This window comes from Rutilus rutilus, assembly GCF_951802725.1.
Source record: "Rutilus rutilus genome assembly, chromosome: 17".
In the NCBI taxonomy this organism is placed as follows: domain Eukaryota; kingdom Metazoa; phylum Chordata; class Actinopteri; order Cypriniformes; family Leuciscidae; genus Rutilus; species Rutilus rutilus.
Window position 1 is genome coordinate 19115873 of NC_140230.1, and position 26562 is coordinate 19142434.

Genomic DNA, 26562 nt, shown 5'->3' on the forward strand with positions numbered 1-26562 from the left:
ATAAAACCATTCCCTCTCGCTCGCGTTGGGACACTACGCGTTCACTAACCCAGAGCCGCTGACGTAACGATGCCAGGTACTGAATAACGTCGAGAAGCAAGACATTTTCATTTAACCATCGCGCGCGTGTACACCTCGACAAAGTCACGCTCCGATACGCACGACCACACGCGCCCACGGAGAGAGCAGTTCACGCGCGGCAGATGCTTCCCCGTCCTCGCTGAGATGATGGCTCTGTGGACGCTCTTCTGCATCCTCGCCACTGTGAAAAGTAAGTTATGTGGTCAAAGCAAAGGAAGCGCTTCTCTAAGGCTTTTATTCGCGAAACTATAATATAGGCTTGCTGCGCGAGCACATTGATATTGCCATAGAAGAAGGGATGTATGAGCGAACCGTAGCTCTTTTGGAGATGGAGAGATGCTGGGCGGTGGACTATATCTATACAAACAGTGTGTTAATATTTCATTTGTGACCTGAATTTTTAGGTTTATATGTCCATATTTTCTTGTCGTCCTGTAAGTTGCTGTTGCGCATTATATAGAATCACGTTGGCGGCGGCATGTTAGGCTGTTTCTCATTGTACGCAGAAGTGCTGAGCAGCGGTTATGACACTGTAGCTAAACCGAAATGATAATAGGCTACACATCATTACTGCAATGAGCCGCAACCGTCACAGCTGCTGAAATGTGATTTTTAGAGGCTCTCTGGGGTCGCCACTTGACGAAGATAACATTTAATTTGTGTTTATCACTCAGCAATGTCTCGCAAGGAATGGATTGGATAGTTGCAAAGCTTGTGAGAAATCGATATTCATGTAGCGAGGTTGCTGAAATGGCTTGAAGTGTGCATGGAGAAACATAAGGGTCTTTAACCTCCAGACGCATGTATTATTAAATATCTACGGGAAAATAAAGTTTAATGTTTCTTTTTACTTCAGAAAAAGAATATAACGATTCCCACCCAGATGTTACACATCTGTCATCACCATGAATTTGGGGTTGTATTGTAAAGTAATTGAACTAAATGGCAATTTGTTGGTAAACAGAAATATGCAGTATGAATAACATAACACACTTTCACACATATCATGTGAGTCTTTAATATAAATCCATAGTGTTGTTGCTCTATTTTCGCATAAAATGATTTTATTAAAAAAAATCTTAGACATTATCTACACTTTATCATGAAATACACTTTAGTCTGTGGAGTCCAATACAGTGGACAGATGTATTTTTCATTGTGGGAAGTACACACAATTTACCTGATTTACCTGTCAGAATCTCCTGGAATCAGAAAAGGTTTAGGGTTAAAAAATAAATAATAATAATTATTATTATTATTTCCCTAAAATTATTTCACTCTTAAAAGTCAGATATCTCTTCTTTAAAAGTGACCTGATGATCTTTAACCATCTTTTGTTTGTGTAACCTAATGTAGTCTGCATGTTTAGTCCTTTTAAATAATATATTTTATTGGAAATCAGATTTAGATGTTACTACGTTTTAGTTTACCTTATCTTACAATTTTTATGATGTAATTGTTGCAATTCTCCTGTTGGAAACATATTGATTGAACATGAATTTTTAATTGAACAAGCTTAATATGAAAATAAATAAATAAATGTGGACACACACCCACAATGTGGGCTGGTGAAAATTGACTTAGGTCCTTCTTTATAAGTGTCAGACCCCAGATGGATAATTCAGTTAATTAACTCTGACTACAAGCTAATGAGTAAAAGAACAAGTGACCGTCAGATGTGTGGTGAAAGGGTTTGCTAGGGTCAGAAAGAGGAGGGCCCTCTCTCCACCATCCTACATCCATCAATAGCCCTCTTTTCCTATCTGAGCTCATGGTATAAACATTTTAAGATTCTCTTACACAGCAACGCAAGGATAGATATAGTACTACTACATCTGTGTGTATTAGACTGACTATGCAGTAACCCACCCAGTCATATTAGATAATCATTAACGGTTGTTATGGTGATGAACAGACATGCATCCAGTGTGTGAATGATTAAGGTTATGTAATACACACATATCATCCTATAGCAATGGTCTGTGGCCTGTTCTCTCATTAAGTGGCATCAAGTCAGAAGCTCTGAGTCTGACCTATAATACATGTATTTAATGTTGAGCTTTTGTTCAGCTAAAATGCAACACTCTATACTTCTGAGATCATCTTTTGGGAAATAATCTCTTATGGTATTTATTTACAAAGACCATTAGGGATAAAAGCACCATCCTTTGCATTACCATTTTCAGTGATCCCATGAGCGGGGATACAAAAACGCGGAAGTGCAATCTGTAGTTTTCACGAAAGCCCTGGAGCTGTTAAAAGTCTTTTTGCGGAATTTCTCGGTCCAGGTATAACACGGAGAATGAGTAAACATAGTTTATTTACATACTGTAACAATACAAAGTGGGTTGAAAATCAGTGAAGTTAGACTTTAAAAGGGTAGTTCATCCAAAAATGAAAATCTATATAATTTATTCACTCTCGTGTCATTCCAAAGCCTTAAGATTTTCATTCATCTTTGAAACACAAATTAAGATTTTTTCTGTCCCTCCATTGAAAGTCCATTCCACCAAAACTTTGATACTTCAAAATGTTTATAAAGACATTGTAAAAGTAATCCATGTGAATAGAGTGGTTTAATATAAGTCTTCTGGAGGCACAATGTTCAGGCTGTAAATGAATAAAAGCCTGAATTAAATCTGTTCACCGTATAAAGTGATTGTGTCTCTTTAGTATTAAAACTGCTTATATATTTCTTTTGCAATCTTTTTATAAACTTTTTGAAGTGTCAAAACTTGTGGTGTAATGGACTTTAAATGGAGGGACAGAAGAAAAATATCTTGCTTAGCGTTTAAAGATGAAATATCTTTATTAGTGTTTAAAGATGGATGAATGAAAGTCTTACAATGGGTTTGGAACGACATGACAGTGTGAGTAAATAGATTACATAATTTTCATTTTTGGGTGAACTATCGCTTTAAGGCTGCATTTTACCCAATTTTTATAGTATTAAGTTTACCTAATATAATTAATTTGAGTCAGTAATATTAAACTAGATATTTACATAATTCCTAGTTTTGAATGTATTATTATATAACACACACACACACACATATTAAAAAGTGCTATACAGGCACAGGAAGACATGGTATTTGTAGGCACCCACCCAGCCGAAATATATGGTGAATCAATATTCATTTCCTCTCACCTCATCCATTCTGCCCACGCATTAACTGTAATTAATGTCAGTAACTCTGTCCTGGCTCTGCTTTGCTGAAGGCCTCTCTTTATCAAGGAGGAGCAGATTTGGCAGTGATTTTGGACTAAATACAGCCTCAGCCTTGAGGGAGCTGTAAAAACAGACAAAGCCTGTTGTAGAGTGACTTAAGGCCCACCTTTATCTACCAGCTGATCGATGGTGGAGACACAGAGGGTCAAGCCCTCTCCACCTCCTGCATTATAGATCTGCTACAAACTAACACCCAGGAATCAGACTTTTAAAACATACCACTACATAAGCCAAAGATGTGATGGATGGATGGATGTTTTCAAACAGAGCACACTGACTTGTTGAGAGAGGGAGTAATCGAAGAGACGGTGATGCTGGAAGCGGATGGTGGAACAGGAGGCGGACATTGACACGGAATAGTCGGGCAAGAATCAGAAAACAGCTTTGGTGTGTTGCTTCAAGAACGAGACAGAGCTCAAACCTGCAGGCTTGCATACTAATCAAATTACATGTACGCAAACTTGCCCATGCGTGTATCACTGCCTTTCCCATTTGCAGACACGCATAAAGAGATGCATATTTTGAGGGGTCAGTAAAGAGCACTGAGTGTAGGTGCGGATGGGAGGTTCACCTCCTGGTCTATTTTTAGCGTTTATTATTCACATCTCAGCACACACACACTCCTCCTCACAGAGTCTGTGTCTCTCCCTTACTATTGGTCAAACACATTGACTCTCAAAGGACTTTCAAGGACGTCCTGGCTTCTTCTTTTAGGACACATCTACCGATTCCAAACCCCACCACATCTCTGATGCACAAACTTGGACACATCGTCAGTGTTGTTTCCTGGCGTCATAGGGTGTTTCGGGTCTTTCCTTGGCCTGTGTCCAAATGGCATTTTGGGGTCTCCACATGTCACACCTTTTCAACCATAGGCATTTTGATACCCGATCTGCAGCCTCCATGCTGCTGCTGATGGCTCTTTTCCGGCTTGCACTAGTTATGCAGCATTCCATAAGCCTTGCTGAGGGAATGTCCTTCAAATCCTCGGCAACCCAGCTCCACTGGAATGCACCTGGTTTTCCATCAATTCCAGCGTCAGGCCTCCAGCAGTCCCTCAGTCCTTCTTTCTCTCATGCTCCTCTTCCATCGTTTCCTCCCAGGGCACAGTTAGCTCCAGTTGGATAAGCTGTTTCGTAGACTCCGAGACCAGGATGATGTCCGGTCTTTGCGTGGACTGGGTGATGTGTGCTGGAATTTTCAGCTGCCTATCCAGGTCAACTGCCATCAAATATATTGTTCACCCAAAAATAAAAATTCTGTCATCATTTACTCACCCTCATGTCGTTCCAAACCTGTATAAATTTCTCTCTTATGTGAAACATAATATGATATTTTCCATGCAATTACAATGAATGTATACTGCAGCGTTCAAGCTAAAAGAATGAGCACAAAGCAGCATAAAAGTATTGTAAAGATGATCCATACTACTTGTGCTCTGTATTCCTTTTCTTTTTGAAGCCATACAATAGCTGTGGTTGACAAAGAGACCAAAAATAATTTCTCAGCTGTTAACCCGACAAACAGCTGCAACTGAAGTAATTTAGATCAGTCAATTTATGTTTCTAAACAGGATCAACCAATTGGTTAAAATGATCTGACTCAAAAGAAGATTAGTTCACAAATCGGACTTTACTCTCAACACACCAAGGAGAGCAAGATAAGCCATGTGGACCACTTCAATGCTATTTTTGCATTATTTTATTCACTGTAATTGCATGTAAAAGATCTTTGTGTTTTACAGAAGAAAGTCATGCAGGTTTAGACTTTTTACTGAAAAAGTATATAAAAAATATGTAGCAGCACAACTGTTTTCAATATTTATATAATAAGAAATGTGTCTTGAGTAGCAAATTAGCATATATGGATGACTTCTGAAGGATCATGTGACACTGAAGACTAGTAATGATGCTGAAAGTTCAGCTTTGCCATCGCAGGAATACATTACATTTAAAAATCTAAATAATATAAAGCTTATTTTATAAAATATATCAAAAAAAATATATATATATCATTTTAAATTGTAATAATAGTTCACAATATTACTGTTTTTACTGTATTTTTGATCAAATAAATACAGCCTTGATAAGCATATAAGAGACTTCTGCAGACCTCAAAGTTTTGAGCAGTAGTTTGTATTGAACACAAACCCACACACACACCTTGTTTCTCTTACCTTCTCTTTATCTTATTTTTCTCTCCATTTTGATGTTTCATGTAGATTATAGCTTATATGTGCATATAACATGCTTGTGTTGCGCTCTTGTCATCTGATCTGTATGTCAGTCATGCTGGCTCAACACTTGAGCCCATGTAGATAAGACTCATATCTATGATCCACAGACCGTTTCAGCAGCCAACAAATGATCCTGAGGTTTTTCAGTTTCACACAGATATCCAACCAGCATGTCTCGCATGCTAATCTTCTGCAGCAGTTTGAAATATCTGTATATCATAAAAGCTTATGAACCAGAGGTCTTCAACCTTTTCACCCCATAGTCACACACAGAGAGAGAGAGTTGCATTTTAAAGCTGGCTCATGATAACTGTGTATATGGTAGAAAAAAAAGCAGCGTGAAGTTCGCACACTGAGAATTGTGCCTGATGAAGACCTGATGGTCGAAACGTTGTGCTATTAACAAATTCATTTGGAGCAGCTATTTTCAGTGTGCGGACTTCACGCTCCTTTTTTTTTTGTTTATTCTATTTTCTTTGTTGTCCTGCACCTGAGCCCAATCTGGGTGTTTGGGATGTGCACACCAGTTTTGTATTTTTGATTCAACTGTGTATATGGTACCATATTAATGTATTTACATAGGCTACTCTGATATTATGCTTACATTGCAAAGACATTAAAATAATCATTATTATCATATACTGTTCTGTACTTGAGCATTACATTTAGGTTTACTTTAGCTTCTTTACTTTAGCTTTGGTTAACGTTAATGTACAGATTTTTTTGTTTTCTAACATATTTTCATTTGTTTATTTTCATGATTCAAAAAGTAAACCTTAATTGCCAAATGTGCCAAGAGAGGTAAAAATCATGACTCACCAAAGACCTTATGAATATTCATAATGCTACCTTATTTATTTTGTGTTGACCCTCTGTCATTATATTATGATTTGAGAAATACATTTTATAAATTGAAATTTAATATAAAAAAAGAAAAAAAGAAGATAAATAAAACCTAATTTAAAATAACTGATTATTTACAGCTAAAAGCAAAGTTGAGCAAAGGCTCACAGCTAAACAAATAAACATTCAACACTTATAAATGAATTATTTTGTGATTATCAACATTTTATAATAATAAGTACATTTCATTAAATTAAATATTTAAACAAAACACTAGGGCAACAGGGCATTGATGATGGTCAGGTATTTATTGCCGATGAGCTGCTGTTTTTTTAATCCAGATGTGCCCATGTGTTGCCAAGCCAATGTTCCTTTTTGATGATCACAAACAAGCTCAGACAAGCCATTTCAAATCAGCCAGACATAAACCTGCCAACATAAGCTGGACTAATTGTTAGCACTCAATTTTCAGAACCAGTTTATGTCTATGGAGCATAATGTGATGGTTCAGAAGGAAGACAGACCCAGAAACAGCAGGGAAGCATAACAATAAAATAGGTTCAGAGTGCTATCGATTCCTTTTACATCCCATTTAAAGAGTGCACTGTATACTTCAAAGAAGAAAAAGAGTGTTGTTGAACTGCTTAAATACCGATTTTGTGATCCAAGACTTTTCAGCCTTTAGATCAAATTTATAATCACAAATGCTTTGATTACATAATTACAGGAATCATTCAGCAATGCTACTGTAATGCAGTTTTATTGCACAAAATGAAAGAACAGTCTACAGATGTAATGATTTTTATGACATTATATGATATAAAATATAAAATTCTGAAACAACATTCTTATTTTGAGGAGCAATTTCTAATTCTGGCAAATGAAAAGGTGACACCAAAACCATATGCTGAGAGGTAGAATTTGGGGACATATTGACAGGCAAGATTATCCTGTAAAGAAGACAATGTCAGCCAAATGAGCTTATGAAGCTGACTCCCTTTCGTGTCCTTGTGGAATGGATTGCAGTATGAGTGATGCAATGCGATGTGCGGTAACACAATAGCTTTCTATGGCCAGGAATTTGTTTGGCCTGTCGTTGGAAGCTTTCACCGTTATGAGTGTACTTTAGATGCTAAGATCAATACCATCAGCTCTAGGCATCTGTCTAAAACACATTGTTCTATTCCTCCTGAAACGACTTCTCTCTTTCTTCTCTTTGAAAGGCATGTACTGCAGAAATGCAGTGCATAAATATAGCACAAATATGTATGTAATAGCCTGAAAGGAGAGACTTATTTTGTGCAGTAGATATTTACCCTAATTTATAAGCTATTCACAGCTGAATGTACGGTATGCACACCACATTCATATGAGCTTTTTTGTATGTTGGCATTGGAATATACTCTCTAACATCTAATGGTAGATAGTATCTGACATCTTTAGATGGTATCTAATATACGTCCATTTATGTCCATTTATTCATTCACTGTGTAATATGTGCATGTGTGATAAATGTGTGTGGTTTGATAAGACTGTCATTATGGGATAGTCCACCACCATGATGTTCCAAACCTGTATGACTTTCTTTTTTGTGGAACACAAAGAACACAACAAAGAATGTTGGTTACTAAACCGTTTTGTTTCCCATTGACCATTGTATTTTTTGTCCATATTATAATAGAAGTCAATAGGAACCGAAACATTTTGGTTACCAGCATCCTTCAAAATGTCTCCTTTTGTGTTCCACAAAAAACAAAGTCATAGGTTTGGAATGACATGAGGGTGATTTCTTTGGGGGGGTCTATCTCTTTAATGAATCCACACATATTGATCCACTTATGTTTAGGGGAGAAAGAATTGTAGAAAAATTATTGTGATTATTTCATTTTGTGAGGAATTTCTAACAAAAATGTGGAACAAATCTCAAAAGTATTACATTATTGCTTAATGTTAACATGATTGACAGACCATAAGTGCATTGATGAATGACAATGTAGTTGGTAGTTATCATACACGATTTGAATTATTTAAAATAATAGCATTTCAGTGTTTGCTTTGAAAACATTATTCATGGCAGGTTAAATTCTCATTATAAGTCTATTATTGGACACACATGTATAGCATTTCCATACCAAGAGATATGTAAAAGAGAGAAAATACAAAACATGTCACAATTGCCCACGGTCTCCCCTACAATATTTTAATGAGAGTAGATCCGCACACAAGCGAAAGCACAGGGAAACATTATAGCACTTATATAGAGCTGGAGAAGACGGCATCCTACTGCTTGGCTTTATATAGCACAGCAAACACCCAGAGAGTCTGAGCGAGAGGATCAAAGAGGAAGAGAAAACATGCTGATTTATTAAAATACCTTCTGCCTCAACACAGGCCCTCACAACATTGTCTTAAAAAGGCCAGAGGGGAAAGGATGGATGGACTGAGAGAGAAAAGAATGGAGGATTACGAGGAATGGAAGGAGGACAGTCATTGTGGCCTTTGCTGAACATTTACAGTCATTTTGAAACCAGAGGAGTGGATCCTCTGTTTGCTGTTATAATAGCTTCCAGTTTTCTGGGAAGGCTTCACACTTAATGCGTGAATGCAGGAAATTGCTCCTATTCAGCTGCAGTCGCGTGGTGAGGTCTCATTCACATCGTAAATCATCCCAAATAGGTTCAGTGGGGTTCAGGTCGGTCTGGTGCAGGCTAATCAGGCCACACCAGACTCAGTGATTTTATGCACCCGTTAGTAGTAAATAGCCAACTCAGATTATATAAAAAGGCGGTGTCATATTTTTGGCAATTTGTGAAAATATTTAATCTGGGAGGTCATTTTTTGCCATTTACACTACAGGTCAATCATTTGGGTAAGATAGTTTATACTTAAGTCAGTAAGTATTCTGATTTCTGAATAATCTGATATTTTGAGTTCTGAATATACTAGTCACTCACAACACCACGATGTGTGCGTAGCAAACAGACAGACGCAGCCGCAGAAGAAGATAATTCCAATACCAAGTTTAATCCAAATAGTAGTGATGTTACAAATGACACTGAAGCTTCGATGCGCGTATCACATAAGCGACACAATTTGTAGTGAAGCCCCGTATCGAGGCGTGTATTGGTTTGCTAAAGTCACGTGATCGATGACAAACGATGCCTCACTTTCTGTCTAGTCACGTGCGCGTTTCGCTTTGGTTGTCAGAAGGCTCGAACTTCAGATCGTATTTAACGAGTCATTGTTGCCTCAGTCGGTCTGGTTGATATTTACAATTATTGACATTTAATAACAGATGATCCTATCAGACAATGTCCTTATTCATTTTGTGTGTGTGTGTGTGTGTGTGTGTGTGTGTGTGTGTGTGTGTGTGTGTAGAGAGAGAGAGAGAGAGAGAGAGAGAGAGAGAGAGTAGGCCTACATTAAATCTTATTGAATCATATAAGCTACTATATTTTATTGTCACACTTTAATGGGAAAATGAATTTATTTAATGAACAAATCAAACACAAACATGTAAGGCTTTTATTTGTACACATAACATTGAAACTATGGAGTGTGTTGTGGTTGCTTCATCTGCCAGAGCTTCTAACACAGGCTTCTGGCTGCTTTATTTTAAATAACCACCAGATGGCGCTGTTCTCAGCGCTGTTCTCGACACTCTCGAAGCTTTGAATCTTTTCCCGGAACAGTCAGGGGAAAGCCTCAGTGATTCATGAGGCTTCATTTCCCCATCCCTACCAAATAGGTAATAATCCAATACAGGGCAGAGATACACATCTAACGTGAACGAGCCCGAACAGAGAATGAACGTGAGGGTACAACTTAAGTAGGAGCACAAACGAGAATAATTAATTAAACACAGCTGAAACCAATATAAACAAATGAGAAGCGGGAAAACTGAACAAAGGAAGACACCTGACTAATGAAAACAAACAGAAACTCCATGAAAACCAAAACTAACTCAAAACTAGATTCATTTAAAATTTTGCACATGAATTGAGTGAATTTTTGAATTTCACTACCTAGACTATGTGTTTTGGGATTTGTTAAATATGTTGTTGAATATGTTTGTTTAAAAATATGTTAATGAACCATGTGTTATCATTTCAATTTTTTTTTACAAATCAGGGATCACCCACTTTTGAGCCCACATTTGCCTGGAGTGAATTATCTCAAAATGCTTATTGGTATAATATTATACCCTTCAAATAACACATTAAATAAACTGAATTGTAGCTGGACCTTAACGTTAACAAAAGTAATTAAGAAAAATTCTAAATTACATGTTTAACAAGAAGTGTCCCATTTACCTGAATTCAGCTTATCATTGATTACTATTGAGTGTTGCCATCTTGTGCATCAATAACAGTTTTTACCTTTTTGTGACAGTTAAAATATGCAAATTAAGCTGCTTCATGGCAGTATGAAAAAAAATCTTTATTTCCTAAATAATGTGCTTATATATATATATATATATATATATATATATATATATATATATATGTATGTATATAATATACACAGACTTTATAGTTATGTAAAACACACAACTCACCAAATCATTCATCTCACTCTTTCATGGTCTTTTTTTAAAGACGAGCAATAAAAGAAGGAAAACTGAGCAGAAAAGAGATGCTGCATTTAGATAGAGACAGAGAGATTTAGAGGGATGTGCAGGTGGACATGTGCACAGAGGAGAGCAGAGGAGAAAGAGAGTTTATGGTGTGTGATTAGAGTCTTCATTGATCTGTGCCGTAGAAACATCATTCCTGTCCACTGAACACAACAAGAACAAGCCAATAAGAGGCAGGGAGACAGAGACAGAGAGAACGGGATGGATGAGTAGTTAGAGAGAGAGACAGAGGAGATTTATTATGCTGACCCTGAGAAAGGAGAAAACAACAAGACGGGAGAAGTGAAAACTACATCCATGCAGAAGACAGAATAGCAAAGGGGAATATGAAAGAGAATATTTGACTTGCTTGTTATAAGAGAGAAGTATACTGAGTCATTTTATATACTATCTAGTAAAGATTACAAATGTGTCACATTCTGTGTTGATTCACATTTGGTAGTGAAGATTAACTGGGCCCTATGTAATAGAATGAAGTAGGGAAAAACGGCTTTTACTTGATTTGATGGATAAAGCCATCCCGCTGAATTGATCTGTAGGTGCTATTAGTCAATTGCAGTAAGCATGCGACAATGGTTTTTATAAGCAGGTGATGGGTGTTTGTCTGTCACTCTCAAAAATAAAGAAGATTTAAGTCAGTACTTTTCTGCTGTCCTGCCAAAATGTATAATAAATAAAATAAATGCTAGCTATTTAGCTATCTAAAGCAAGCAAAAACATGTGTTAAATATGAGGAACAGCACATACACCCTAAATGTAACAGTTTACAAAAGAGTGAGCATTATTGGGAATCAGACCAATTATGCTTTCAAAGCCCCCACCATTTGTAGCTACACAGTCTATTTTGTAACATCACAAATTGGATCTTGAAACAAAATTTAAAAGAATAAAAAATATTAACAAATGATTAACCAATTTAAAAATATATACATTATTAACCAAAATTACGTGTAAACAGTTTTTAGTGGTTTTTGTTGGAGGGATTGAAACTGCAGTATATTAAAATATTGTATTTTTTGTAATAATTTGTATTGCCTAATCATAATAAAATATATCACCATAAATATTTAGATAATTTCCGTTATATTCAATAAATAATACATTTAATTTAAGAAAAATGAAATTGCTTGATCATGCTTTGCATCATTTACACTGTGGCTTCCACGCAAAGTAACATTCATTTTGTTATAACAGATTTCTGTTTCATATAGCTGTTCTCCAGAGAGGAGGTTTTCTGTGTTTTGCAGCTGTGTCTTAGGTTTAAACAAAACTACACAACAGATGCCACATCCAAAAATGGGAATCTTTTTGAAATGTGGGATGTGTATTGATCTACTGTATATATATATATCTTACAGGCAGTGATGGGGCAGATACAGAAGAAAGACTGGTGGAGCATCTTCTTAATCCAGCCCACTACAACAAACTGATCCGACCAGCGACTAATGGTTCAGAACTCGTGACCGTGCAGCTGATGGTCTCGCTGGCCCAGCTCATCAGTGTGGTCAGTGATGATTACTTTTGTTCTTTCATATTTAAATACAGTTTACATATTAATAAAGGTTTCACTAAACTGTTTTGACTCTAGCTTTGTATAAATAAATACTCTTTTGGTTTTTGTTTGTGCTTACAAATTGTATAGTACATCACTTAATCACGACACTAGTTGTCACCTTCAAAAGAGTTAGCAGTGACTGAGACAGAGCATTTAACAAAAGCCTCTTGTCTATTAAAAATTACTTGTATTTTCAGATTTGGTCACTTTTCAATGTGGTACTATGCCTCTTAGTTCAGTAAGCCCACTTAGGTCTAAAATGGAGCGGTGACATAATGCAGTTAGCTCTGAGGCCTCAGGATTAGCATGTTTTTATTTTTTATGTTGTAAGTATGCTGTAGGAAGCGAGTATGGACAACAGGAAATAGCCATCTCGGTTCCCACAGGTGCAGCAAATTACCCATGCTTTCTGACCACTCATTATTGCTAACCGCTCAGCTGTCAGCCAATTACATGCTTCCTTCATGCTTGTAATGCACTGTAAATCAGCAGCTCACTTACCTGGGCTGAAAGCTGGAGAAAAGCAGTGTCATTCCTGTGGAATTTATCTTTGGAGCGGCTGGCAAGAGCTTCTTAATGTCCTTGATCCATAAAATAACCATTATGCTCAAGAATGTTGCCTTTGATCAATAAAACCAGATTTCAAACCATCAAACTTATTGTATTACATGGTATTATACTATATTTTATTATATTTAATACATTTTAATGAATTCAGGAACATAAATGAATCATAATTCATTTAAGTGCCCCTATTATGTTATCTTAATGTTCCTAAACTTGTTTTGGAGGTCGCCTACAATAGATTCACATGTATCCAAAGTAAAAAAAACGAAACAAAAAAAACTCTTAAATTTTCTCTTAATGTACAGTACATTGCAGCATCACCTATTTTTTCACAGTGCCTGAAATGGTTCAATAAAGGTTTCAGTCTCTCTGAACCCCTTCTTTACGAGAGCTTACCCTGCTCTGATTGGTCAGATATCCCAGTCCGTTATGATTGGCCTACTGCTTACAGCATGTGTCGGAAACGAAACGGCCATTACCATATCTGAATTTCAGCTCCAGAGGCTGATTAGCACTTGATACACAGTGATACGAACAGTAAAGATGACGTAGGTTTTACCGTATCAATTTGATTCTGAGTCCTCATCCTTTGGAAGTGCATGCAAAGTGGATTTGTTCTCGCATCACAGAAAACAGCATCTTCTCGACATGGTGATAAAAGGAACCAAACTCTTCCAGGCCTCAGCTGTAACTAACAAGGTTTGAAGGCAGGTCAAAATAAGCGTTGTTCGTGGGCAGCCAATGAAGTCCATAGGCTGGCATTATGCAAATTTGCTACAAAGCTACCTAGGTTCATGTTGGAAGTAAGACTGAAATATAATTTCAGACAGTCCAGAATCAGTTCTTTCCTTTAGGGAGTTATTAACTCTATTTGTCGTGCACTGTGATCTTTAAATCTTTGCAGACCTTTATTTTTACAAACAGCTATATTACACACTACATGAAAGGTAATATCTGAAAAAGCATAATAGGGCCTTAAAAGACCACTGTATTTATCAAATTTTAATTGATTATGCAGTCTGTGTAAATTTTTACCTTCCTCTGTTTTTTTCTACACAGCATGAGAGAGAACAGATCATGACCACCAATGTCTGGCTTACACAGGTCAGTCTATATTTGCATTATTTATGCTCCATTTTATTTTCCAGATGTAAAGTGTTTTTACACCACACACACACACATTTGTTTTTGATGTAGCTGTTCCATTGGTTTCTATTAAAGATTACATTTAAAAACTTTTATTAAATTATTAACTTTTTTAAGATTACGTTTAAGTGTGTATTCACAATTAAATTAAATATCTAATATCACCGTGCACCAATAAATATAATAAATGGTTCAAAAGCTACTACACTGTAAAAAGACTTTTCAAAGTAGAAAATAAAACAAAGTTTCAGGGTTATGCTCAGTGTTCTTGTTTTTTCATTCGTGTGTCTGTGTTTCTTGTGTTTCCTTTTAGTTTATCTTGTTAATTTCCTTGTTTGTTGTCTTAGTTACTAATGGGTTTCACCTGTGTCTGGTTTATTTGCCTTTGTTTGTCCCCTGTATATAAAGCCCTGTGTTTCACTTGTTCCCTGTTGGTTATTGTCTTTAGTAAGTGTGTGGATTATGCTGCTACTTCTCCTGGTTTTCTCCTATGTGATTCTATGAGTTTTGGACTGGACCAAACACAACGTGACAGAATAACCGACCCTCAGCTATGAGTAATACTATGGATTGTAGTGATGGTAGAAACAAAGCTTTTCATAGCTACTGTTTCGAAGCGTTCAAAAGGCCACATGCTGGTGAACAACAAAAACGCAGGCCAAACATACATAAAAATACCTTTTACAAACACATTGCAAATGTTTTATTAAAAGTAAAATCTATCAAATTCAATCAACTAATTATCTAATACAATTAAATATCAAGTGTCTGTATAATATGTGGTCTTTTATCAATTTTCAGGGGCTGTTTTGTTTGCTCCATGGATGGCTCTGCTAAACAGGCCAATAAGAGACTATTAACTATTATTATTCATTTTAATTATACTAATGTCTCATTAAAATGTCTACAAATGTTTAAAACTGATCAGAGATCAGGTAAAAACTATAGACAGTTGTTCAATGGTTCACCACTAGGGGGCGATCTCAGTGGATCTGACTGATTCATGGGTTCACAGAGATCGCCGCCCAGCGATGAACCATTTAAATTTTGAAACATATCGAAACAGTTATGACGTAACAAAGCCTTGTTTATTGAAAACACGTGACTTTGGCAGTTTGATACACGCTCCAAATCACTGATTCAATTTGATACACGTTCCTAACCACTGATTCCATACAAAAGGTTTCAAAGCTTCATGAAGCAGTGTTTCAAAAGCACCCTTCACTAACAGATTGCCCTTCACAGAATGGGGAGGAGTATGCTGAAGAGATCTTAGATCTGTACCATGAGGCGCGCTGGGACAACTCTCAAGGCTCTCAAGTACATCTTTTGGAGTGGGATGGATGACATCATAGGCCAGATGCTGCTTGTGGAGGAGGACCATATTCCATTCGTTGACTTCATCAACTTCACCCTCCTGTGGGTGTCTGGATCCTCCTTCACACTGGGTGTCATCAGGGAAGACGGCATCAACTCCGACTTCCAAGAGCCCATACCATCCCCATACCATTCCCATACCATACCATCCCCAGCAGCCATATCCCTGCCCGTTCTAGGAAGCCTCATCTTCCCAGGACCCAGTGATGACGCCTGAGCCTGCCACGGAACCAGAGGTCAAGCCATTGCCCGCCATGGATCACAAGCTTGAGCCAGCTCCAGCCACGGAGCCAGAGCTAGCCACATCGTCTATCCCGGAGCCAGATCCAGATGCCATATCCGTCCCTAGGCCGGAGCCCACTGGGCTCACTTGTCCCTAGGGCTCCAACCTGGTCTCTCATCGTTCTAGTTTCGTCACAGACTTCTTGGCCTCCGGCTGCACCTCAACCCGCCACCCCTTCGGTTCCACCGGGCTCCTCCTTCCCTCTGGCTCCACCTTGGTCCTCACTCCCTCCAGCATCGCCCTGTTCTGCCAGGCCCCTGTCTCCACCTCGGTTCTACTAGCCACTGTCTCCATCTTGGACTTCTTACTAAAGACTTTGTCTTTAATAAGTGGGTGGATTATGCTGCTACTTCTTCTGATTTTCTCTTTAAAGAATTTATATTATAGTACCTGCGACAAGCATTTTGGATTGGACCATACACAACATGATACAAAGATTTTTGGAGTACATTTTACAAAATGTTGCTTTTAATTCAATGTTTTACTTGCATTTCTTTGTAATTATTTGTGAAATTTACTAGCAACGTTTTTCAGTGTAGTATCTACAGACCTACTCATCGAAATCAGTTTGTACAGATACAGTACTCTCTTACACATATCTCTCTTTTTTCTATTTCGTTCTCCATCTTTCTGTCACTCCCTCTCTGAATCATCTGCTCATGGTCACTATGACTATAGATGTCAGTTGGCAGGAGTTATTGCCGCTGTCAGTACAGGTTACCCATAAAACTTTGCAACTGTGTGTGTCTTTTCTAGCTAGAGTGTGTGTATGCGATTGGTGTGTCAGAGTAAAGAATGTAATATAATTACATTAGTGGTCACTATCTGGTCAAAACCAAACAAGAAGTGTGTTAAATTACCATCATTAGACATTTAGCACTCTTTTTGTGTGTATTAAGATGGCTACCATTAGTTAGGCTATGCCTTTTGACAGCTCTCATTTGCAGTCTATTTAATCTGTCAGCATTTATGGCCTCAAGTCATTATTTCAAATTTTCTAATCTAGTTTATTAAGACATTTCTATTAGTAATGAAATGTGACAGATCATTAATACATACGCTAAATATACTGCTAATTAACTGAGAGCAGTGGTGTGTGTGACAGATGAACATGATCTTAACAGCATGTGAGGGTTGGTTACACTGCCTGTTCACAGGTCAACATGTGACGGGTTCATGACATAAGGAGAAATGTGTGTGGAAGAAGGTCATAGATTTATAGTGTATTTCACGGTTTTTGCTAGTAGGTGTTGTAACTACATTATCTGGCTGCTAAATGCATTTTTCTCCATTGACAGCCATTCAAAAGTAGCTGTTTATTCTGCAATTGAAATGAATGGGAATGCTAACAGATTGCTTTTTTTCCAGTCTATCATGGTTATTTATTTTCACTCTGTCCTCAGGAGTGGCAGGACTACCGACTAACATGGAGCCCAGATGAGTTTGACGGCATGAAGAAGGTCCGTCTTCCCTCCAAACATATTTGGTTACCTGATGTGGTTCTTTACAACAAGTAAGTCTCAAAGATCATCCCATTTTTGGCTCTTGAGTATTTACTTATCTAGTCAGATTATTACTGTCTTTATCATATCTTATCCTTTCTTTTCATCACCCATTCGTTTCCTCTGTCAGTGGAGGGTAGATAACATCCCTGCTTATCAGTCTTCATCTCATTAGCAGTGATCCTGTGTTACATTGCTTGACCTCGCTGTAAATAAAGCATGTTCTCCTCTTTCACTGTCATGTCACGTAGTGGAAGATATTTTAAATTCAGCCTAGTTCATACTAGCATCCTTCCTGTATTTGTCTGTATGTATCATTAATAAACCGTGTGAGACACACCTACAAGCAGGCCCTAAACGCTAAGGTTTTCTTCAAGATAATTTTGAAGTAACAGGGTCAGGCAGTAAATATGAAAAACACTGCATTAAAACTATAGCCACATGACTTATGACATTATACGTTGGGATGCACAATGTCATGGGTTGGATTCATAGCAAATGCACAAGCCAATAAAGTGTGTCCCTTGAATTCAGTGTGCCATCTGCAAAATGTGCATGTTTTAATGTTTGTTGTCATGATGACGTAAACCCTCAAATATTCACACAATATCTGCAAAGTTAAGTTAAAAAACTGTAATGCACTATTTACATGAAGCAATCTCTATCTACAAATTACATCAGTAATGCATAACCTAAAATGTATCCACCTAGAAAATGACAATTTAGACAACTTTAAAGCTCTATAATCAAACCTTCTTAAGGAAAAATAGTGTGTATATATATATATATATATGTATATCCATTGTAAGTTTTACTGTTACCCTTTAAAAAGAGACGAGGCTCATTTATTTTACATGATCAACATTATGGCACATTTGCTGTTGATAGAGCTTCCTTTAAAGTATAAACCACCTCATAACCCCTCTATCTCCTTCCTCATCAGTGCTGACGGCATGTATGAGGTGTCTTTCTACTCCAATGCTGTCGTCTCCTATGATGGAAGTGTATTCTGGTTGCCACCAGCAATCTATAAGAGCGCCTGTAAAATTGAGGTGAAGCACTTCCCATTCGACCAGCAGAACTGCACTCTGAGCTTCCGCTCGTGGACTTACGACCGCACAGAAGTGGACCTGGTTCTGCGCGCGGATGTGGCTAGCATGGACGATTTCACGCCCAGCGGCGAGTGGGACATCATCGCACTGCCCGGCCGTCGAAACGAAAACCCCTTGGACCCAACCTACGTAGACATCACCTATGACTTCATCATCCGCCGCAAACCCCTCTTCTACACCATCAACCTCATCATTCCTTGCGTCCTCATCACCTCGCTGGCCATCCTAGTGTTCTACCTGCCATCAGACTGTGGGGAGAAGATGACGCTCTGTATCTCAGTGCTACTGGCCCTCACTGTGTTCCTGCTGCTGATCTCCAAAATCGTGCCACCCACGTCCCTCGATGTCCCTCTGGTCGGGAAGTATCTGATGTTCACCATGGTGCTGGTCACGTTCTCCATTGTTACGAGCGTGTGCGTGCTGAACGTGCATCACCGGTCACCCACTACACACACTATGCCTCCGTGGGTGAAGCTGGTGTTCCTCAACAAGTTGCCCACCCTGCTCTTCATGCAGCAGCCGCGAAACAGCAGCGAGCGACAGCGTCTGCGCCAACGCCGTCGTGCCAATGAACAGCAGGAAGGTGGGCGAGGGGGTCTGGCTGCCGGGCTCATGGCGGGACTGGGCCTGAGCGGCTCTTCGTCAGGGAATAAAGAGAACAATGAGGCGTGCACATGCTATGTGAACCGAGCCTCAGTGAAACAGTTTGGGGCAGAGTTGGGTGGAGGGGGTGGAGGGGGTTCGACAGATGGACTAAATGGGATAAGGGAAGGGGGGAGAGAGGCCAGGGAAGGAGGTTCGAATCCATTGCAGAGCTCTGCTCTACCTCGGGGGAAGCAGCAGCCCCCTACGGTCCTCACCCAGGCTCTGCTGGCCCAGGCCTGCCCAGGGTTCGAGGAGGCTGTAGATGGAGTCCGCTTCATCGCAAACCACATGAAGAGCGAGGACGACGACCGGAGTGTGAGTCATTCTCTTTCATAATCACATCTCTGAATGTGCGGATGAGTGGTTTCACATTAGCAACAACAGCATGCTATCATTCATAGCTCAGTCATAGTGTAATTAATGCTTCCTGTTCATTGTTGTACCTTAAATGATAGTAGTGGTACTGACAGAAATATGAGATGAAAACATTTCCTCTTGTTCAAACAAATAACTTTGTTGCTAAGAAGCTAACATGTATTTGGCCTGCACAACTAATTGAATAATCATACAATCATGGCTGATGTGACAGATAACCGATATCCGTAATAATTATATTTAATGGCATACTGTACATTCTATCATCAATTACTCACCCACGTCATTTCAAACCCATTAGTCTTTCGTTCATCTTTATCTTTGAATATCTTCAACACAAATGAATATATTTTTTAACGAAACCTGCGATTTTTCTGTCCCTCCATAGAAAGTGCTTTTTTTCAAAGGCACGTTTATAAAAGCTACTTAAGTGCCCTAATTAAACTAAGGCATAATCCTGGCTTAATCTAAGCCCTGACTGTGAAACCAGGCCTATTTGTCAGAGTCATGCAGACAACATATATTACCTAAAAACGTTTTGAATTGGGCACATATCTGTAACACCAGTATTTGATCCCATTTCTTTTGAGCTTACTCCACACTGGACCTGTATCTGCTGAACTGTACAAATGAAGAGATAACTGTGGTTGATACAAAAGTGCTAAGTTCATATAATAGAAGCTGAGCTGAACCAAGCCGCAGTTCCAGTCACTTTGCAGTCATTTCTATGTCAGTATTGAAATTATTTTGCTGCAATTACAGCTAAAAGAAAGTTGGACATTATACAAAAACCTGCTAGGAGTGAGCAATAGATTACGCAGCCCTGACTCAAAACTTGGCATTCATTATGAGCTCAGTGAACGCTTACACACGTTCCTACAGACATGCTCAGATCAATATGCAGCTCCACACTTGTGGATTAATAATCTCTGATGTGGAGGCTTTGACAGGCAAGTCCTGAAGCATTAAAAAAGAGATGTGGTCTTTAGCCAAAGCACAGCTACACATCAGCACTACACTCACTGTTGGCATTTAAATGGCTTACAGTCTCATTCTGTCAAACACCGTCTGAGTCTCAGTATTACTCACGTACGAGAGTAGCAGTTGTGCTGGGTGATACGAGAGGTGATTTTTTTTTCTTTTTAATAACAAAGATGTACATTTTAGAAGCCAAGTGATAAAAGCCAGTTGATCTATTTGTAGATAGTCTAGGTCGCAGGTGATCAGATATGAAAATGTCTCATTAAAAAGATATATGAAAATAGATATATTAAAATGTTTTACCTGTAATGTATAAGATATAATGTGTGTGTGTGTGTGGGTATGTGTGTGGGTATATATATATATATATGTGTGTGTGTGTGTGTGTGTGTGTGTGTGTGTGTGTGTGTGTGTGTGTGTGTGTGTGTGTGTGTGTGTGTGTGTGTGTGTGTGTGTGTGTGTGTGTGTGTGTGGGTGGGTGGGTGGGTGGGTGTGTGTGTGTGTGTGTGTGTGTGTGTGTGTGTGTGTGTGTGTGTGTGTGGGTGGGAGGGAGGGGTAAGTAAATACAAATATAAAGATAATATTGATCATATGAAGATAATGTGTATAAAATACAATATACAGTACAGGCCAAAAGTTTGGAAACATTACTATTTTTAATGTTTTTGAAAGAAGTTTCTTCTGCTCATCAAGCCTGCATTTATTTGATCAAAAAAAAAAAAAAGTAAAAAAATTTTTTAAAGTAATATTGTGATATATTATTACAATTTAAAATAATTGGTTTTCAATTCATTATACTTTAAATTATCATTTATTTCTGTGATGCAAAGCTGAATTTTCAGGATCATTACTCTATCACATGATCCTTTAGAAATCATTCTAATATGATGATTCATTATCAAAGTTGGAAACAGTTCTGCTGCTTAATATTTTTTCATAACCTGTGATACTTTTTTAGGATACTTTGATGAAAAAAAAAAAAAGAAGCAAATGTTTTAAAAATAGAAATCTTTTGTAACAACAATATACACTACTGGTCGGTAATTTGGGGTCAGTAATTTTTTTTCTTTCTTTTTTAAAAATAAATCAATACTTTTATTCAGCAAGGATGTGTTAAATTGATAAAAAGTGATAGTAAAGAAGATTTATATTATTAGAAAATATTTTTTTATTTTGAATAAATGCAGTTCTTTTTAACCTTTTATTCATCAAATATATTAGGCAGCAGAACTGTTTCCATCACTCATAATAAATCAGAATATTAGAATGATTTCTAAAGGATCATGTGATAGGCTGGAGTAATGATCCTGAAAATTCAGCTTTGCATCACAGAAATAAATGATAATTTAAAGTATAATAAATTGAAAACCAATTATTTTAAATGTAAATTTACAATTTTTTTTTCTGTATTTTTGATCAAATAAATGCAGGCTTGATGAGCAGAAGAAACTTCTTTCAAAAACATTAAAAATAGTAATGTTTCCAAACTTTTAGCCTGTACTGTATTTATTAATAATATATTATGTAATAAATGAACACAATTCTTAATTGTTTTATTTTTGTAATGTATTAATTTTTGTCATTTTGAAAATATTTAATTTAACATTACAATTCTTTTTATGGTTCATTCGATACATAATTGTATTATTTTATCTTTTGAATGGGCCTCTTTCATAGCATGAAAACTGCTGAATAAGTGGAGATATTATAGATTTTATGGCTAGTGAGTTGGTTTCTTTATCTTTTCACATTATTTTGATTATATTGTTTAGTTCGAACAGTGAGCAATATATTTTTTATAACGCAGCAATATTTTTAAGTGGGCTTGAGCAGTTGGTTTCTCTTTAAGAGCAGGAATACAGTCAACATGAGGTAAAATTAACAACACTCAGTAATTCTGTCAATCATCTCGACCTGAACACAGTTTCATTCCCATGGTAACAAGGCGTCTCCATGCCAACTCCCTTGCAGCCTTTGCCGTGGTTACGGTTCAAGTCCCCTGTGTCTCACCTCATCAGAGCAGTGTGGCGGAATGAAGTCTCTGTTCACATTAACCTTTTCCTTCACCCTCTTCTCTCCTCCCTTCTCTCTCTATTTCTCACTCGCTCCCACACATTCGCATTCAATTTCCCGTTCACCTCTCAATTTTTTTTTAAACCCCACCCTCACATTTTATATCTGACTCATCTATGTCCTGTCTCTCTTTTACATTTGACATCTTCCTTGCTTTTTGACATTTTGCCTTTCTAAAGGGATATCTCACCTAAAAATGACAAATCTGTCATTATTCCCTCACTCTCCAGTCTTTCTAAAGTCATTTGCTGCTATCTTTTCCATGGAACTCAAAGGGGGAATTTTGAAGAGTCTTGCTGCCTTTTGCAATGTAATGAGTTCAAAGCTCCAAAAAAAGAACACTTTTCTTCGCTGATTCATTCATTATTATTCATTCCTCTCTGCTGCAGCTCTCAAATCAAATATGGCATCTATGGCCCAGGTTTAACACCATGACGTATTGTCACAGTCTCACGTAACCAGACCTTTGAATAGACGTCATAAGGTCGGTCCATACTGCAGCAGATTCTGGTCAAGAACCACCTACTAAGGAAGAGCAGCTTGACTGACATGTATAGAGATCAATCACAATTATTGTTATTTGGGGATGGGGTTATGAAAAACATCATGGCTGCGTCCGAAAGCTTAAAAATGATGCATTCCATTGTAGGAACAAGGCATCAATGCAGCTTCACTTCCTGTCTCCTGAGATACCTTCATCTTATTGATTTTTAAAGGCGGCATAGATGTATCCTTCGCTGCCTTCGAGATCCCACAATCCTGTGCTTTCCATAAGATACCTTTGTGCGCAGATGCTTCCTACAAAGTCATTGCCTGATAGGTCAGGCAACAAGTGACTGCCTAAGCTTTCGGACGCAGCCTATACCAGGGTTGGGCAAATAAATTTAATAGGTGATGGGAAATGGTGTGGGAAAAGGTCTGGGAAATGGTCCAAAAGTTTATATGAAGGCCTATAAAATCTTCAAACTTTAAGACTCTCATCTCGTGCCAACATTCAGTTTTCATTCATCAGTTCTTTCATAGATTCAGTTCTTGTTAAAAATGACTAATTCAGTTCAAATGAATTGTTTTCCATTGCAATTCATCCTTACATTCAAATTCAGATTTCAATTCTACTTCCTGTTTGCTTCCTCAGTATAAATTCATGAATTAAATTAGAATTGTAAAGCATTCTAGCATTCTCTATTCGTGGGATTTTTAGAGAACAGAGAAAAGGAGAGCATGATAAGATTACAAAAAAATACAATATTCAGTAAATAATTGAAGAATTTCACCCTTTTTCACCCTTCTTTCTCTCTGACCTCAGTTTAACTTTAACACATGTACTGTACATAAGTGTTCATTTCATATTATTTATATAATATTATAGTATTTGTTAAAGATTGTATTTTATTTTAAGTTTTATTAAATTTACAATTTAAATTACATTACATTATATACAATTTAAATTAATTTCAGTTTGTTGCCAAGGCAGCATTTCTAATTTTCATTAGGTTTTTCAACTAATATTTGTATTTTATTTCAGCATTATTTTGATTAATGAAAACTATTTAGTTTCGGCTAACAATAACAACACTGTTCTCTCAATCCATCCATCCTTCCACTCCTTTTTCATCTGCTGTTCTTTTTATCTTACAGGTGAGTGAGGACTGGAAGTACGTCGCCATGGTGATCGATCGTCTATTCCTCTGGATCTTTGTGTTTGTGTGTGTCTTTGGCACGATCGGAATGTTCCTTCAACCTCTGTTCCAAAACTACACAGCCAAAACTATCACCCACACACCTGGCTGACTAACCACCAACCCTCGCCACACCAATGGAAGCTACCCACCATCAGTCGCGACAGGAGGGCGAAGGGAGGAGGGGGGGTCTGCCGAAGGGGAGGGCAAATGTCACTCTGGACTAACCTTAGGTTTATATGAAACTTTTTTGGAATATCATGCAGAGTGGGGATTTCGTCCAGGATTCTCATTCAGGCCTTTCGTCCAGTCCACCTTCCCCTCCTTTTAGGTGAAAAACCACACGAGCCAATCGGAGAGAAAGGAGACACCTGTTTACTTTGCTCAGCAGCCAATCAGCACTCTTTTCTGCAAATAGAAAGCCATCCACAGCCCACAAGCTCTGAAACAAGCAAGAGTCACATGACTTACGTTTGTTACCTGTACATGCAAGCTAGCCAGACAGGGATGAACTTAAATGCCTGCTCTAACATCATTTCTATCAGATTTTCATAATTGAATCTGTCTTATTTATTTCTTACGGTCTAGAAGCCTGTCATGATCCATGTATTGCAAATACAACAACATTCTCATTTCTGTGCGAAAACGAGTGTCTACTCTAGTCCTTCGAAAATGGGCTTCGATGCAGTATTGTATTATTATTCATATAATTAATGTGTGAATTGTAATACTACAACACACAACATAAAGAGGGAGGATGCCTGATGAGATCAGAGTGAGCGTGTTAATAGACAATGACTGTAGGATTGGTGGCACTATGAAAACAGTTAAATTTGCCAAAAAAAACAAAGCCCCACTAAGGCTCTCTGAGATGTGGGAGAGGGTTCCCATCCATAAAAATGTTGTCCTAAGCCTTGTGAATTTTCAATACAACACTGAACAGATGAGCGATGAGCTCAATGACTCCCTTTAGCTCCCAAATACTTTACTGAGGTCTGCCGTTGTCGGACAGAATGGTTAATACATAGACAGACTAGTCTTAAAGAATCCGAGAGTTCAAAAATTGAGACACTGAGAGACTAAACTGACATGAAAAGTTGTCTTGATGAAATTCTGAGCAGTATGGCCTCCTTTATCTTCCTTTCATTCCCTTTCTCTCTTTTTGCTATCCTTCTCATTTAGATATCCTGTTCCTATCAGTCCTATCACACCACATTACTTGCGCCTTAGAAATACATAATAGCTTCTCATGAAAATATAAAGCCATTGATTATGACCATTCCCATATTCAAAAACACATTAAGTGTTAAAATAAGTTTGGATAATACTTGATTTTAGGTGATTATTTACTGGTTGTAAAATCAGCGTCCAAAATTGGCAGATTACAGCATAATTTGTTTGTTCATTAAGTATTTTGGCTTATTTGATTATGCTTTCAGATATTAACAAGAGTACAGTACTCTCAGCTCTGTTTAACACATTTGATTTAAATATCAAGGTAAATTCAGGTAAAAAGAGATTATATAAAATCAGATTATATATCCGCAGTACCATTCAAAGTTTGTGGTCTGTAAGATTTTAGAAGTCTATCACTATCACCAAGGCTGCATTTATGTATTTGATCCAAATATATTATTATTAAATATTATGTATATTATGTTAAATATTATTACAATTTAAAATAACTTTTGCTCATGAAAACAAAGTGAAGCAATATGCTAGCATTGCTAGCTATTTCCTCTGCTAATTGAGCCTCCATATCCTTCTTCCTATTTGCATATCATATCTTGACCTTAATGAATTCGCGGGCCACTAGCTGGCAGTTAAGACTTTAAGTGTGGATTTCTCTATCAGTTTCATCCATACGGTTCATTAAGCAGGAAATCTCCAAAACTCATCTCTCAGAAAGCAGATTATGCAAAAATGTTCACCCATGGATTACATTTTTTTTTTCCTCGACTGTATTTCCTGAGCGCTTCAAATGACCTCGCACTCATGCTATCCTGCTTTAGTCTTTCTCATTCCTCCTCTCATATTTCTCTCACCAGCACTGCTCTGCAAAAAAAAGCCCTTTTTACAAACCACAAACCTGCATAGTACAGTTGCTCTATTACATTCTCTTATCCTGACCGTTGGCTTTTTTTTTTAAAAGAAGGGTGAAAGTCAAGCTATAAATGCATTACTTTTGTCTTTGTTTGGGCTCTAAATGGCAGGAGCTTTCCAGTGACTCACCATGTCTGTG

At 37.6% G+C, this 26562-nt stretch overlaps 1 protein-coding gene across 1 annotated transcript; it reads left to right on the top strand.

The window, feature by feature from the left end:
- chrnb2 (cholinergic receptor, nicotinic, beta 2) lies at positions 1-26463 on the top strand. Its single transcript, XM_084385027.1, has 6 exons — positions 1-271; positions 12384-12529; positions 14207-14251; positions 17357-17466; positions 18399-19527; positions 24280-26463. The coding sequence occupies exons 1-6, from the start codon at positions 226-228 to the stop codon at positions 24430-24432; spliced, it is 1629 nt and encodes a 542-aa protein (XP_084241153.1). The 5' UTR covers positions 1-225; the 3' UTR covers positions 24433-26463.
- Positions 26464-26562: the final 99 nt, after the last annotated feature.